The sequence below is a fragment of the Dryobates pubescens genome, chromosome 20, assembly GCF_014839835.1.
Source record: "Dryobates pubescens isolate bDryPub1 chromosome 20, bDryPub1.pri, whole genome shotgun sequence".
NCBI classification, from domain to species: Eukaryota; Metazoa; Chordata; class Aves; order Piciformes; family Picidae; genus Dryobates; species Dryobates pubescens.
The window spans coordinates 14533588-14545854 of record NC_071631.1 but is presented as its reverse complement, the minus strand read 5'-3'; the positions used below and the strand labels follow the sequence as shown (position 1 = coordinate 14545854).

Genomic DNA, 12267 nt, shown 5'->3' with positions numbered 1-12267 from the left:
TTGCTGCTTCTGGCCCTCTTCAGAGTTCAAAAGCTAGGAGGAGCCTATGGCTGGGCTGTCAACTGAAGCCTCCCTTTCCCCCCTCTGTTTCAACAAAAATTTACCAGACCCAAGTGAGTGTAACAGCAAAAGGATAGGCCAGGGACAGCCAAGGGCCAAGCTGCCTCTATGGGTGTCAGTTAAAAGTTGTGCCACAGCTCTGACAAGGGCCAAGTTATCTCTTCTACGTTAAAAAGAGGAAGTTGGTTTAAAATACTCTACACTGTCTTAAGAAACTTCCAATTTAGCAACAGCTCACAAGAGGGATAGAAACAGTAACTGAACCAGTCATTAGTGCTGCTCTGAAACAGAGTCAAAAGACCAGAGCAGGCCAAAACTGTGGTGAGAGATGAAAACCTGGCAGCCTGGCTTGCTGTGACAGTTCTCAGGACTTGAATGTCAGCATTAGCAACTACACCTGTCTCTTTCCTGTGATCTGAGAAAGAAAGTCACTTTCAGTCAGGGTCCAGCTCTCCCACAGTACCAGATCCAGGTGATCCTTCTTTTTCCTTTGTGCTTGGTGCAGAGGAACAGTGGCTTCGCTTGGCAGGTAGTGCTAAACCAATAGTTTTGCTAAGAGCAGAGGAAGCCAGATATGTCATCCGGAAATCACAACATTCAGCTTCCTTCCTCTCCATTTTCCCCATATGGGAGCCCAGCAGTCAAGAAGATAAGATCTTCCGGGAGGCCGTCAAGTCCACCTGCTTCACCCCCAGGGGCACATTCTCCTTGTTTTCCAACCCAGGCTGCTGAGGCCGCTTGTGGAAGTAGCAGGCTCGGCACACAGAGTGGTACTTGTCTGCTCCTCCAATCACTTCAACCTGGTAAGGAAATTGGGAGGGTCACTCTGCAGAGCTCAGTTTCCCTGGGGAGATCCCTCTAGGAACGGCAAGGTGGAGCTACTGAAGCACTTTCTATTCCAATGCAACTTACCTCCCTCTCTGCTCCCAGCCTCTTTGTGTAGGAGGCTTCTCGGTAGCACTCCATGCACACAGCATTCAGCTTCACCACACTCTCAGCCAGTGGCACCAGATTCAGGATGTTTCCAAAAGCCTGTGGCAAGACAGCGGGGACAGGGCTGTCAGATGGGTTTTGTGAAGATCCCAAAGCAGCTGCTGCACTAAAAATAAGTATTTTACCTTTCTCTGGAAAGTCCCATCAAGAGCAGCAACAATGACAGTTTTCCCAGTATTGGCCATCATCTCACAGAACTCCACAATGTCTGGGAACTAGAGAAGGTACAGAAACAGTGTCAGGAGGAAGAAGGGGTAGCACTTTTCTCAGTATCCAGCAGCACAGGGCACAAAGAAAACCAGAGCAATGTCACCTATTTATGAAATGGACTCCAGCCTCAGGGAAGGGCTTGATGATACAAGCCTAATCCAGCAGGATCACAATCCCTTGGGGTAATTTCTTCCCAGCCCCTCCTGCAGAGGGTTTGGTCCTTTGTCTGCATCTTGCAGAGCTCCCCTGTACCCACCCTGGCCATGCACTTACAAACTGGCCCTCATCGATGCCAATGACGGCAGAGCCCAGCGCCTCCTGGTACACATCCTTGAGGAGACAAGCAGGCAGGGCCTCCATGGTGTTCCTGTAGGGAAAAGAAAAGGAGAGGATGAGCCTGGCTGCCCAGCTGCCAGGACTGCTGGGCTGGCTCCTCCTGCCCTGGGGACTCACCTGTCGTGTGTGCAGACACCAGCGGTACCGTATCGTATGTCCTTGGCATACTTCACCAGCAAGCACTGGTACTGAGCGAGCTGGAAGCGCCGCACCCGCCGCATGAGCTCCGTGCTGCAAGAGATGGATGTCAGCTAGCCCCAGGCATCTTGCCACTCTCGACCCCCCTACTCTGGTCCCGGACCTACCTCTTCCCAGAGAACATGGGGCCGAAGATCACCTGGGGGAGAATCACGGAGTCAACGAGCAGAGCACGGCTTCTAGAGGCACAGCACCGGCAGCTCCCTGGGCGCTGGCCTGGCCACCACCCTGCCCGGTAGTGGCCCAGCTCTACTGGAACTCTGAAAGCCCCGTAACAGTGGCGGAAGCCCGTGTGGCCCCCAGACCCTGCATCCTGGCCATGCCACCGTCCCTCACCCCGATACTGGCCCAGCCGCTCCATCCCCGCTGCTCCTCGCCTGCCTTGATATATCGCAGCCTCTCCTTCCCCGTTGCATCTCCCGGTACCAGCCCAGCCCCTCCGAACCCCGATACCGTCCCAGAGCTTCCTTTTTCGCTGTCTCCCTAGGTACCCGTCCGGTCGCTTCATCCCCACGTCCCCTTATGCTACCCACCCAACCCCTTCCATCCCTGCTGCCACCCTGATCCCCGTACCAGCCCGCCACCTACAACCCCACTACCACCTCCGGTATCCGCCGTTCCAGTACCTGTATCTGCCCACGGGGGCGGCTGGGAGAGCCGGGATGGACACCGGGCACCGTCAGACAGTTCATGGTTCACGAACGGATGGATGAATGGATGGACGGACGGGAGGGCGGGCGGACTGACTGCCCGCGCTCGCCTCTCTCCGCCACGCCGACCAATCCGGGGAGGCCTCACACCCACGTGCCGCCGCGCCAGCCAGTCGGAGGATGGTTGGCACCACCGCGCTGCCGCACCGGCCAATGGCGGCACAGGCGCCAAAATTCTTATTTCTCTCCTCCCGCTCGCACCGCTTTCCCGGCATACACCCGGTGAGCGCGCCCGGTGTCCCGGCTCGGCCCCGCTCCGCTGGCAGCCAATGGCAGGGGGACGGCCCCGCCCCGCTGAGTCTGCCCCCGCCCCCGAGAGGGCAGTCCCGCCCCCGGCTCGTGTCCCGGCCCCACCTCTCGGGCTGCCAATGGGAACAGGACGGCCCCGCCCCGCTACCTCTGGCCTCGCCCCCGGGCGGGCAGGGGTCGCGGGGCTGGGAGCCGGCTTGGTACTGGGTTTGGGATCCGGACCGGGACCAGCCGCAGCATGCAGGGGTGGCAGGACATGACCGCAGAGGTAATGCCCGCAGGGCAGGCAGTTCTTACCCGGGCCGGGGGGCAGGAGGTCTCTCCTGGTGCCCTCCTCTCCTGCGGAGCTGCCCTGCGCCGCATCCGCCGTGCCTTCCCCGCAGGTGCTGGAGGATCAATACTCCCCCAGCCGCTGGTCCTCCCGCCTGGACAGGGACACCATCATCCAAGCCCACATCACGACGATGGCGGCAGGTGAGGGGTTGGTGGTCCCGAGGCGAGAGGCACAGGGAGTGGGGCTGCCTCTCGATGTTCTGGCCCTCGCCCAACGACCGTGCCCCAGGCTCCGTGTCCATCCTCCCGCAGCAACTCAGCGGGCCCGGGCCAGCGTGCAGACCGCACTGCATGTCCCCTACGGCGACGGAGACAGGGAGAAGCTGGACATCTACTTTCCCCCGGACCCTTCTGAAAGTAGGTGACAAGCGGGCAAGGGCGATCGGGGGGCCATGCCCCCTGCTCACCCGGCCTGTGCCACGCAGCATTCCCGGTCCTGGTCTACATCCATGGCGGATACTGGCAGTGCCTGAGGTGAGGCAGACTGTGGTCAGTGCGTTTCCCTGGGATGGGACCCCGCAGCCTGCTCTTACCATCCCCATCTCTGGACACCCCAACTTGTTCTGGGCACCCTGGGTATGCCCTGACTGGCCCCAGGAGACCTTGACCCTGCAGCCCAGATGGCTTCTGTTTCCTCCAGTAAAGAGGAGTCAGGATTCGCAGCCCTCCCACTGGTGTCGCAGGGTGTGGGAGTGGTGGCAGTGGGCTATGACATAGCCCCCAAAGGTAAGTGCTGCCCAGTGGAGGCCATGGTTGCCTGCACCAACCTAGCACCCTCCTGACTCTGTCCTCTGCCCAGGGCACATGGATGCTATGGTGCTGCAGGTTCGGCGCAGCATTGCCTTCCTGGTGGAGCAGTACTCCAGGATCAGGTGGGCCCTGCACCACTTCCAGGTCACCCCACCCCACCATCATGGCCACTGCCAGGCCTTCATGGCAGACTGTGCCCCTGTCACTCTCTGGGTGGCTTGGTGCCCAAGGTGGCTCTGGCAGCAACAGGAAGGGGCAGATGAGCCCTGCACTGTGGCAAGGGCTTTGCTGGTGAGTGCTGGTCAGTGCCTGTGACGGTGCTGCCATGTCACTGCGTGAGGCATCAGTCAGCGCACTGAGAAATGTGCCTAAGCTGCTGCATGTGGGTTGTGGTACTTGTGGTTGTGCCACCTCCTCCATGCAGAGCAGGGTGTCCTCAGGCTGCAGGTGCCACAGTGTTGCTCCTGGCACTGGCTCATGGCTCCCTCTCTCCAGAGGTGTTTACCTATGTGGACATTCAGCAGGGGCCCACTTGGCAGCCATGGTGTTGTCCACAGACTGGACAGAATATGGAGTGGTGCCAGATATCAAAGGTAATGTTGATGTGTCCAGAAGTGGTGTGTGCCTCTGGAATGAGGGAAATAAGTTGCCCCAACCAGCAGCCCACAGGCACTGGGTACGGCGCTCTGGGCTCCTGCACAAGCTGCCTCCAGAGCTGTCCTCACCAAGGCCTGGGGATGTTGGTGCAAGGAGGGTTCCAAGCCACAGGGCCCTTCGCACGCCTATACCTCTGCCTGTAGGAGCTGTGCTGGTGAGTGGTGTGTATGACCTGGAGCCTATCCTGCATACCTACGTGAATGATGAGCTGAACATGAGCAGGTGAGGCCACATGCTGCAGGGGTGACAACTGGGGAAAGGCACAGGCAGGCTGTGAATGCCAGTGCCCACTCTGCCCCTGCCTGCACCGCAGGGCACCATCTATCGCTGTGCCCTCTGCTTGGCTGGTGCACATCACTGAGGATGTGAGCAGACACCCTCTCTGAACAAGAGGCTGTGTCATCTGCCACTGTGGTATCTGCTGCAGGGAGGTTGCCCAGAGGAACAGCCCCATGCAGTGCATTGCTCCAGCAGCATCTGTGGCTGTGGCCTGCGAAGTGCTGGTGGCTGTGGCCCAGCAAGACTCCCCAGAGTTCCGCAGACAGTCACAGGAGTATGGCCAGGTGAGCTCTGGGAAGCACCTGTCCAGCTCCACAGGAATGCTGCTGCAGAGGGCCTGCTCACACCTGATCAGCTGGGATGAAGAGCTTATGTGCCATATCAGAGCAGTATTTCTGGTGCTGTTGTCTTCAGCAGCAGCTCAGGGGAGGACAATAATCCTTGTCAAGCTGTCATTCCTGCCACCCTGTCTGGGACAGATTGGTGTTAGGGTCCCTTCTGCCAGCACTGCTCTCCACAGGCCCTGCGTGCAGCCGGCTGGTCTGTCTCCATGCTGGACCTGGCTGATGTAGATCACTTTGACATCATTGAGAGGCTATCAGAGAAGAGCTATATCCTCACACAGGTAGAGGAAGAGGTCCCATCCTCCCTTAGCTCTGAGCACAGCAGAGACTGGCAAGCAGCCTAGAAAGGCTGTGTTGAGGCTTCCCCTGCACACCAGGATGGGTGCAGGGCTGAAGCAGTGGGACTGGTTGTCTTCTCTAGGGGTGGAGGAGTAGGGCCAGGCAATCCTGGCTCACAGGGCTTGTGTCCTGCTGCCAGGTGATTCTGAACATGATTTCAAGAGCTTGATGGCACATCAGGAACAAACTAAGGAGTGAACCGCAACTGCATGATAGCAGCAAGCAGCCTGTGTGGACCCTGCCCTGGATGCTGCAAGGGTCAGTCTCCAGATATCCTCTGTGCTCCCTCCCCACGCTCCATCCAGCCTGCAGCCAGGTGGGGAGCTCAGGCCAGCAGAACACCAGTTACCACCGATTCTCACCTGGGCTGGCATCCTTTTGCTGGGTGTTTCTTGCCCACCTGGAGTCCACAGGGCTGGCAGGCCTGCCAGGCTCTCTCTGGGTGACAAATTTGATCCCTTAGCTTCCTTTTAAAGTGCCTATTGCCAATACAAAATGAAATGGGAATAACTGCTGCCTGGGTGTCAGTGGAGTTGGGGTTGTGCTAATCTGGTGAGCACACAACACACATGGCTGCTGCAAAATCCCTTCTCCCAGTATGGAACTCCTGTTTGTGGCCGGGCTTTTCCAAGGAAACAGACCAGAGCCTGGCCTGGCTCTTTGCACAGGCAAAGCTGGGGCCTTCCAGACCCAGAATGTGTTGGGCTCAGCAGACAGGGGACACTAGAAGGAGAGCCTGGTTACTGAGAGGCTGTGGGATGAGGGTGATAGAGGAACACACAGGGGAGCTGTCTGGGCCAGGCTGGACTTGGGCCCCAGGAACAGTCCCTACCATATATGAACTTAAGAGATGGTTCCATATCCTCAGGAGCACTTGTGCCTTAATGAGGACCTCTGGGCTGTTACGTTGTTCCTGGTGGAATCAGGAGCACATTTGGGAGAAAACACCCAGCACAGGCACAGCACTACCAGAATGTGTTTATTTGGTGTCCTGACATGACCATCTCTTGGGATGTGTCTCCCAGCTGCAGCATCCTTGCACATGTGTGGTGTACATGTGTGGTGCACATGGGCCAGACACAGTGTGTGGCCTCTGGGGAGAGGGGTGTCTGGCTCTGCTTTTGGATGCTGTCTGCAGACCTAAGTTAGAGAAGCAGAGCTTCTGTGGAGGACTAGAGGGTGCTCTGAGGATGTATTTGTTGGGTGAATAGTGAGGCAAGGATGCCATGTCTGAGGGGTCTGGGATGTGTGGAGATGTGGACTCTCTGTCCCTCTGGGCGTGCCTGCAAAGGTGCTCCTGGTGCAGGGGTGGGATGTGATCTCCTTGGGGCTGGGCTTACACTGGTTTTGCAGGGCTGACAGTTGGAAACGTGCCTGGTTGCCCTTTGCTGCTGGCTGCCCTGACAGGACTGAGACAGCTGTCCCAGACTGCAGCAGCACGTGGAGGCATCTGCCTCAGGGCTAGGGTTGGGAGGATGCTCAGGCTCCCCCTCTTCTCGGAGAGGGGTGCAGGCCCATGGCCAGCTTCTCCTGGCACTTCCTGGCAACAAATTCCAGCTTGTTCCTTGCAAGCTCTGTGTCGTGGGCCGAGATGTCACGGTGCCAGACAGCACGCAGGGTGTGCACTGACCAGGGGAACATCAGGACACTGACAGCCTGGCTGGTCTCAGCCAACTCCTCCTCACTCACTGCCTTCAGGTGCTGGCAGAACTCTGCAGGGGACGGCCAAGCCCCTGTGATGCTGACCATCACGATGTTTGTCTCCACTGCTGCGAGGCTGACCGACAAGAGGGGCAAGTTCAGCTCCTGGATGCCTGGGGGGAAACGGGAGCTGTAGGCTGAGAGAAGGCACTGCCCAAGCTTTACCCTGGGTCCCAGCTGGAGGTGGATGGGCCTTTTCCCTTCAGGGTCACTGTAGGCATTGTGATGACAGGCATGGCACCATCCCAGCACCCCAGCAGCTCCCTCACCTGGCTGGAGATCCAGCATGGCTGCCTGGTGCTCATACTGCTGCTACCAATGAACTGGTTAAGAGTGAACCCAGCCAGTGGGTGGTGGGTGTAAGGCTGGACCCACCCCAGCTCTGGGCAAGACAGGACCCCTCTTGTGCAGCAGTACATGGAAGTGGCATTAGACTGCAGGTGTGGGTAGCTCCTGACGTGCTTAGGGACCCCAGATACCTTCAGCAAAGCGCCGGGCGTTGTCGTGGTCTCTGCGCAGCGTCACCTCTGCCCGCTCCAGCCCGAGGCGGGCAGCAGCTGCCAGCATGCCAGCCTGCCGCATGCCCCCGCCCAGCAGCTTCCGCACACGCCAGGCCTCAGCGATGAACGCTTTGCCTCCAGCCAGCACCGCACCGGCTGGGGCACCCAGGCCCTGCAAAGCCAGCACATCAGTGACCCATGCTACTCCTGGGGGCTGCTCTGCCCTTGCCCCTCCCAGAGACATGCCCAGGGATGCCCCAGCCTGCAAGGTGGGTACTCAACCTGATGGCCCCAAACATGGGTGAGGCCCCAGCTTGTGCTGTCCCAGGGACCCTGTCCCCAAGTGAGCACACCTTGGAGAAGCACAGGGACACGGAGTCACAGTGCTGGGCAATTCGAGCTGGCTTCACACCCTGAGCCACCGCTGCATTCATCAGCCGTGCTCCGTCCATGTGCACCCGCAGCCCGTAGCGGTCAGCAAGGCCCCGTACCTGGGAGGAGGCAGAGAAGCAGAGTCTGGAAGAGACCCTGGGGTGGCCAGCACCAGCATAAACTGTGTGCAGAGCTCCTCAGCACAGACCCAGTGTCCCCGTGGTGCCATCCTGCCTGGTCTGGCTGCCTGAGCCTGGCCACTGTCTGTGGGCTCCTACCTGCTGGAGGTAGGCAAGGGGCAGCGCCCGGCCCCCGGCAGAGCTGTGTGTGTTCTCCAGGCAGACAAGTTTGGGGCGTGGGTGGTACCGGCTGCCCTGGGCCTCGCAGATGGCCAGCTCCAGATAGTCCAGGTCAAAGGTGCCGTCAGGCAGGTCTGGCAGCGCCTGGGAGTGGACCCCAGCGACCTGCTTCCCAGGCAGGGCAGAGAGCAGAGCTGAAGGGGATAGGGACAGTGCACAGGGGATGGTGGCAGTGTACGGGGGTCCCACCCCTCTGGCCCAGGAAGGGTGATCCGAGGAATGCTGTGGCTGCAGCCCAGCAAAGGATCCCCAGCAGCCAGCGGAGGGCAGCAGCAAGCCGCCCGCCTACTCCTGACTGTGCTGCTGGTGCCACAGGGCACAGCCAGCCCAGGCCAGAGCCTGCCCACCGGTAGCACCCACCTGTGCAGCCCCACCATGCTCATAGAGGTGCAGGTGGCTGTCCTGGCCCAGGAACATCTGAGATCCCCTGCGCTGACAATGGCACATCACTGTGAGGGACATGGTCAGTGAGGGAGGGGACACTGCAGATGGCACCCAGCAGGCAGTGCCTATGAGGGGGCAAGCAGGTTCAGCTGGGCAGGGGTCTGGCACACAAAGGCTGGGCAGGGGGTGCCTGTTCTGTCCCTGGGGTGCTGGGGCTATCAGACTGGGGCTGCATGCAATGGCTGAAGGCTATGGGGAGCATGGCTTCCTCTTCATGGTGCATGCATATGGCCAAGGACTGGAGCAGAACCCCAGGAAGGCAGCAGAGCAAAGCAGGTAAAGGCTGGTGTAACAGAGCACAGGCCCAAGTGCAGGATGGGGAAACCAGACCCCAGGGGCATTTGCTCAGCAGCATGAAATGGGGAGCAGCTCCAGCGTTCATGCTGGAGAGAGATTTGAGGTCGAGGGGGCTGAGGAGATGCACAGCCCTCCCCTGTGGCAGCAGAAACAGGGCTCTCCTTGCCACCCCAGGGAGGAGTAGGACTGCTCTTGTCTGCTGCACCTTCCATGGGATGAGAGCACAAACCTGCCCCTAAGTTGTGACTAGAGGAGAGCTGGGCACAGCCCCAGGCACTCACCAGCAATGAGATTGGCCATCGTGGCAGTGGGCACAAAAAGAGCCTCCTCCATCCCCAGGATCCCTGCGGCCAGGTGCTGCAGCTCTGCAGGGGGAGAAACACAGGGCGCTTGGGGGAGCTATACGTGCTGGGCGAGCCCGGGGAGGAGTGGGTTCTGGACACCTACAGGTCCAGGCTGCCGCCCCCAGCTCCTCCCAGCCCTCCCCAGCCCCGGGGAAACCCCACTCTGGGCTCCGCATCCCGACTGACGCCCGGGCTTGGGGGACTGCAGGCAGGGACTCCGCCGCGGGGGCCGGGTGGCCTTCGGTCTCTGCCGGTCCCTGTGCCACGGGGCCCTCGCCCCCGCCGCCCACCGTTGACCGTCGGGTCCTCCCCGTAGTCGTCGTCGCCCACGGCCGCACGGGCCATGGCGCGGCGCATCCCCGCGCAGGGCCGGGTGACCGTGTCGCTCCGCAGGTCCACGGTGTGCCGGGGGGGCCCTGCGGGGCGGAGAGAGCCCCCTAGCTGCACTGCCCTGGCGCCGGCCACGGCCACCGCCCGCCGCAGCGCAATGGCTAACCCCCGCGCCGCCCGCATCGCCGGTCCAGTCCCGCCCCGCCGCGGAGGCTCCCGGGCGGAGGGCCGGGCGGGGGCGGGATCTCCTGCACCCGGCCCGGCCCCCGTGGCAGGCGGAGAGGGGACTGGGCTTGTGGGGCCGGTCAGGAACGGGACGACGGTTCCTGCGTAGGAACCCAGAAGGTCCCGATGTTCCCCACAGCGTGTTCCCCGCAGACCCTCCTTGTCCCTCCAGCCCTTCCCTCTGCCTGGCGTCTGTGGCACCCCCTGAACTCTCCACCCCCAGACAGGGTGCAGGGGAACGCGAGTGGGTGCTGCCTCAGGCTCCACGGTTCACCCGCTGCCCCTTGCTTTGCCAGGAGTGTCTATCCCTGGTGTCATGCCAGAAGGCTTCCCAGGATGATGTCGCCTGTGCCCACACAGTCCTGGATCCATGAAGATCCTGGAGCCTTTCTGGAAGCCCACAGCACCACGTGCTGACCAGCAGTGGCTCCCACCACGCTGTTCCTCCTGCAGGCAGGGACAGCACAGGGTGACCTTGCTGCTGGGCATTGGCTCTGGCTTCTGGCTGTATCTGCTCTGGAAGGACCTGGCCCACCATCCTGTGGCACTGTGAGCAGTCATGTATCAGGTATGGGCAGCACCACAGCACTCAGCACTCTCTGCCAGCACTGAGGAGGGGCCCCACTAGCACCTGGCAGAAATCCCTACTGCTACCAGAGACAGGGGAACATGCCCAGTGCAGCAGCAAGACTCACCCCCAAAACACACACACCTTCTCCTCACTGGGCTGGACCAGCTTGAGGCTGGTGATGCTCTGTGGGGCAGATCCAGCCCATGGCCACAGGGCTTTGGTCCAAGAGCCTGGGCCATGACCTGTGCTGCAGGCAGGGCCGGGGGCACAGGTCTGCAGCACTCAGAACCTGTTCTGGCATTTGGAGGAGAGACAGAGGGGCAAGTGTATACAGATGCCCCCTTTACCTTGGGGCCAGCTAGTGCCCAGCCTGCCTGGTGCACCACCCAGTGCCACAGCCTCCCAGAGCATCCCAGTCCAGCTGCCCTCACATAGCCCCTGCTGTGCTGCTGCCCTCTTCCTCCATGTGCCACATGACATCACACACCCTCTCCACCACCTGAGAGCCCCCTGCACCTACTCCAGCTGGCTGCCCACACTCTGCCTGCGCCCCTGTCTGAGGGGCCTCCTCACCACCTCCCATCACAGCCTGTGCTGTCAGCCCTGCAGATGAGTGAGCCATAAAGTCCTTCATGGAGACGTTTTTCACACACAGGGCCACATGTTAACAGTTTTTCTTTATTTACTGCCTCCATTTCCTCTTTGTTCCAGGAACTTGTCCTCCAACTTCAAGCTGCTCATGATTAGGCAAAAAGGCCTCTAATCTCCCCGATCTGATTTACCGTCACTGAGAGCAGACGCTTCCCGTTACTGGCCCTGGACCTGGGAGCATGGACAGCAGAGCTCTGCCGGCTGCCGAGCCCAGCAGAGCCTCTCCAAAGCTGCCCCGCTGCACGCTCTGCCTTCCCAGCAGCTTCCTCTTCCAGTAAGCGCTGGGCAGCCCAGCCCTTAACACCACAGGTGAAGGGCTGGAGGGGAAATGCAGCCATGGGGCCCTGGGATGGGGACCCCACCGTGCCCACGGCAGCTGCCCCAGGGCAGGGCAGGCTCTGGAGTAATTTTCTCTTTTCTTGGGAAGGGCCAGCTGGCTGGAGCATTCCTTGGCTGTGGCTCCCCAGCCACTCACCAATCTGTGCCCATTGCTCCTGACTTGGGTGGATGGTGGGTTTTGGGTGCCTTGTAGGACACCAGGCTGACTACAGCATGGGGAGAGAACCCGTCCTGGCCATGGCTGTCATCTGAGACTCTGCAAACACTGGTTTTGGAGAGCTGGGGATGCTGGCTGAGAGCTCTGCTCTTTGCAACCTGCTTCCCCAGCCTGGCCAGAGCCTGGGGTCTGTAGTCATGCAGGGAGGGGGGCCTTCACTGACAGCTGGCCACATCCTTCACCGGAACTTGCAGTGTGGCCAGGCTTCTCTAAGGAGCCTCATGTCTTGCCAGCCCCATGCCTTCCTCCAGGGCTGTGTGGGACCTGCCTCGGAGATCTCCACTGTTCCCCAGTGAGGGCTCTGAGTGCACAGGGCCCAGTAGTGTCATCGTAGAGTCTCCATGGGGCCAGCACCGGACCCTGCAGGAGAGCTTGTGGCCATGTCTCGGGCTGTCTGAGCCAAAGCCACAGGTGTGTGGGCAGCGGGAGGGCAGTGCCAGAATCTGTCTGGCAGCTCAA

General features: G+C 60.5%; 3 protein-coding genes across 4 annotated transcripts; 1 reads left to right on the top strand and 2 right to left on the bottom strand.

Annotated features, from left to right (window-relative positions):
• Positions 1 to 671: 671 nt before the first annotated feature.
• Positions 672 to 2489, bottom strand: TK1 (thymidine kinase 1). The gene is made up of 7 exons (XM_054170977.1): positions 2424 to 2489; positions 1905 to 1936; positions 1717 to 1830; positions 1537 to 1630; positions 1179 to 1268; positions 973 to 1092; positions 672 to 860 (listed from the first exon to the last, which is right to left on the bottom strand). Exons 1-7 carry the CDS (start codon positions 2487 to 2489, stop codon positions 702 to 704), a joined length of 675 nt encoding a protein of 224 aa, XP_054026952.1. The 3' UTR covers positions 672 to 701.
• Positions 2490 to 2933: 444 nt separating this feature from the next.
• Positions 2934 to 6602, top strand: AFMID (arylformamidase). Its single transcript, XM_054171098.1, has 11 exons — positions 2934 to 3024; positions 3140 to 3230; positions 3342 to 3446; positions 3515 to 3563; positions 3730 to 3815; positions 3889 to 3961; positions 4335 to 4432; positions 4640 to 4718; positions 4924 to 5059; positions 5296 to 5400; positions 6597 to 6602. Exons 1-11 carry the CDS (start codon positions 2995 to 2997, stop codon positions 6600 to 6602), a joined length of 858 nt encoding a protein of 285 aa, XP_054027073.1. The 5' UTR covers positions 2934 to 2994.
• A 125-nt stretch (positions 6603 to 6727) lies between these two features.
• Positions 6728 to 9983, bottom strand: LOC104297973 (uncharacterized). 2 transcript variants are annotated; one of them, XM_054171034.1, is made up of 6 exons: positions 9766 to 9983; positions 9413 to 9496; positions 8310 to 8524; positions 8013 to 8150; positions 7639 to 7831; positions 6728 to 7272 (listed from the first exon to the last, which is right to left on the bottom strand). In XM_054171034.1, the coding sequence occupies exons 1-6, from the start codon at positions 9830 to 9832 to the stop codon at positions 6938 to 6940; spliced, it is 1032 nt and encodes a 343-aa protein (XP_054027009.1). In that variant the 5' UTR covers positions 9833 to 9983; the 3' UTR covers positions 6728 to 6937. The 2 variants fall into 2 exon arrangements, with proteins under 2 accessions (XP_054027009.1, XP_054027010.1); XM_054171035.1 differs by lacking the exons at positions 9413 to 9496; positions 9766 to 9983 and adding an exon at positions 8751 to 8821 and having other exon boundaries at positions 8310 to 8498.
• Between the last annotated feature and the right edge of the window lie 2284 nt (positions 9984 to 12267).

What these genes read in the sequence shown, in the direction of transcription:
- TK1 (XM_054170977.1), bottom strand. Translation starts at nt 2,489, where the DNA reads ATGAACTGTCTGACGGTGCCCGGTGTCCATCCCGGCTCTCCCAGCCGC. An exon ending in GCATCGATGAGGGCCAGTTT is followed by an intron (nt 1,269 to 1,536) that starts GTAAGTGCATGG and finishes TACCTTCTCTAG; the next exon opens with TTCCCAGACATTGTGGAGTT. An exon ending in ATGGGACTTTCCAGAGAAAG is followed by an intron (nt 1,093 to 1,178) that starts GTAAAATACTTA and finishes GTCTTGCCACAG; the next exon opens with GCTTTTGGAAACATCCTGAA.
- AFMID (XM_054171098.1), top strand. Translation starts at nt 2,995, where the DNA reads ATGCAGGGGTGGCAGGACATGACCGCAGAG. An exon ending in TCCCCCGGACCCTTCTGAAA is followed by an intron (nt 3,447 to 3,514) that starts GTAGGTGACAAG and finishes TGTGCCACGCAG; the next exon opens with CATTCCCGGTCCTGGTCTAC. An exon ending in AGTCACAGGAGTATGGCCAG is followed by an intron (nt 5,060 to 5,295) that starts GTGAGCTCTGGG and finishes TGCTCTCCACAG; the next exon opens with GCCCTGCGTGCAGCCGGCTG.
- LOC104297973 (XM_054171034.1), bottom strand. Translation starts at nt 9,832, where the DNA reads ATGCGCCGCGCCATGGCCCGTGCGGCCGTGGGCGACGACGACTACGGG. An exon ending in GATGGCCAATCTCATTGCTG is followed by an intron (nt 8,525 to 9,412) that starts GTGAGTGCCTGG and finishes TATCCCCTTCAG; the next exon opens with CTCTGCTCTCTGCCCTGCCT. An exon ending in CCCTTGCCTACCTCCAGCAG is followed by an intron (nt 8,151 to 8,309) that starts GTAGGAGCCCAC and finishes GCCTCCTCCCAG; the next exon opens with GTACGGGGCCTTGCTGACCG.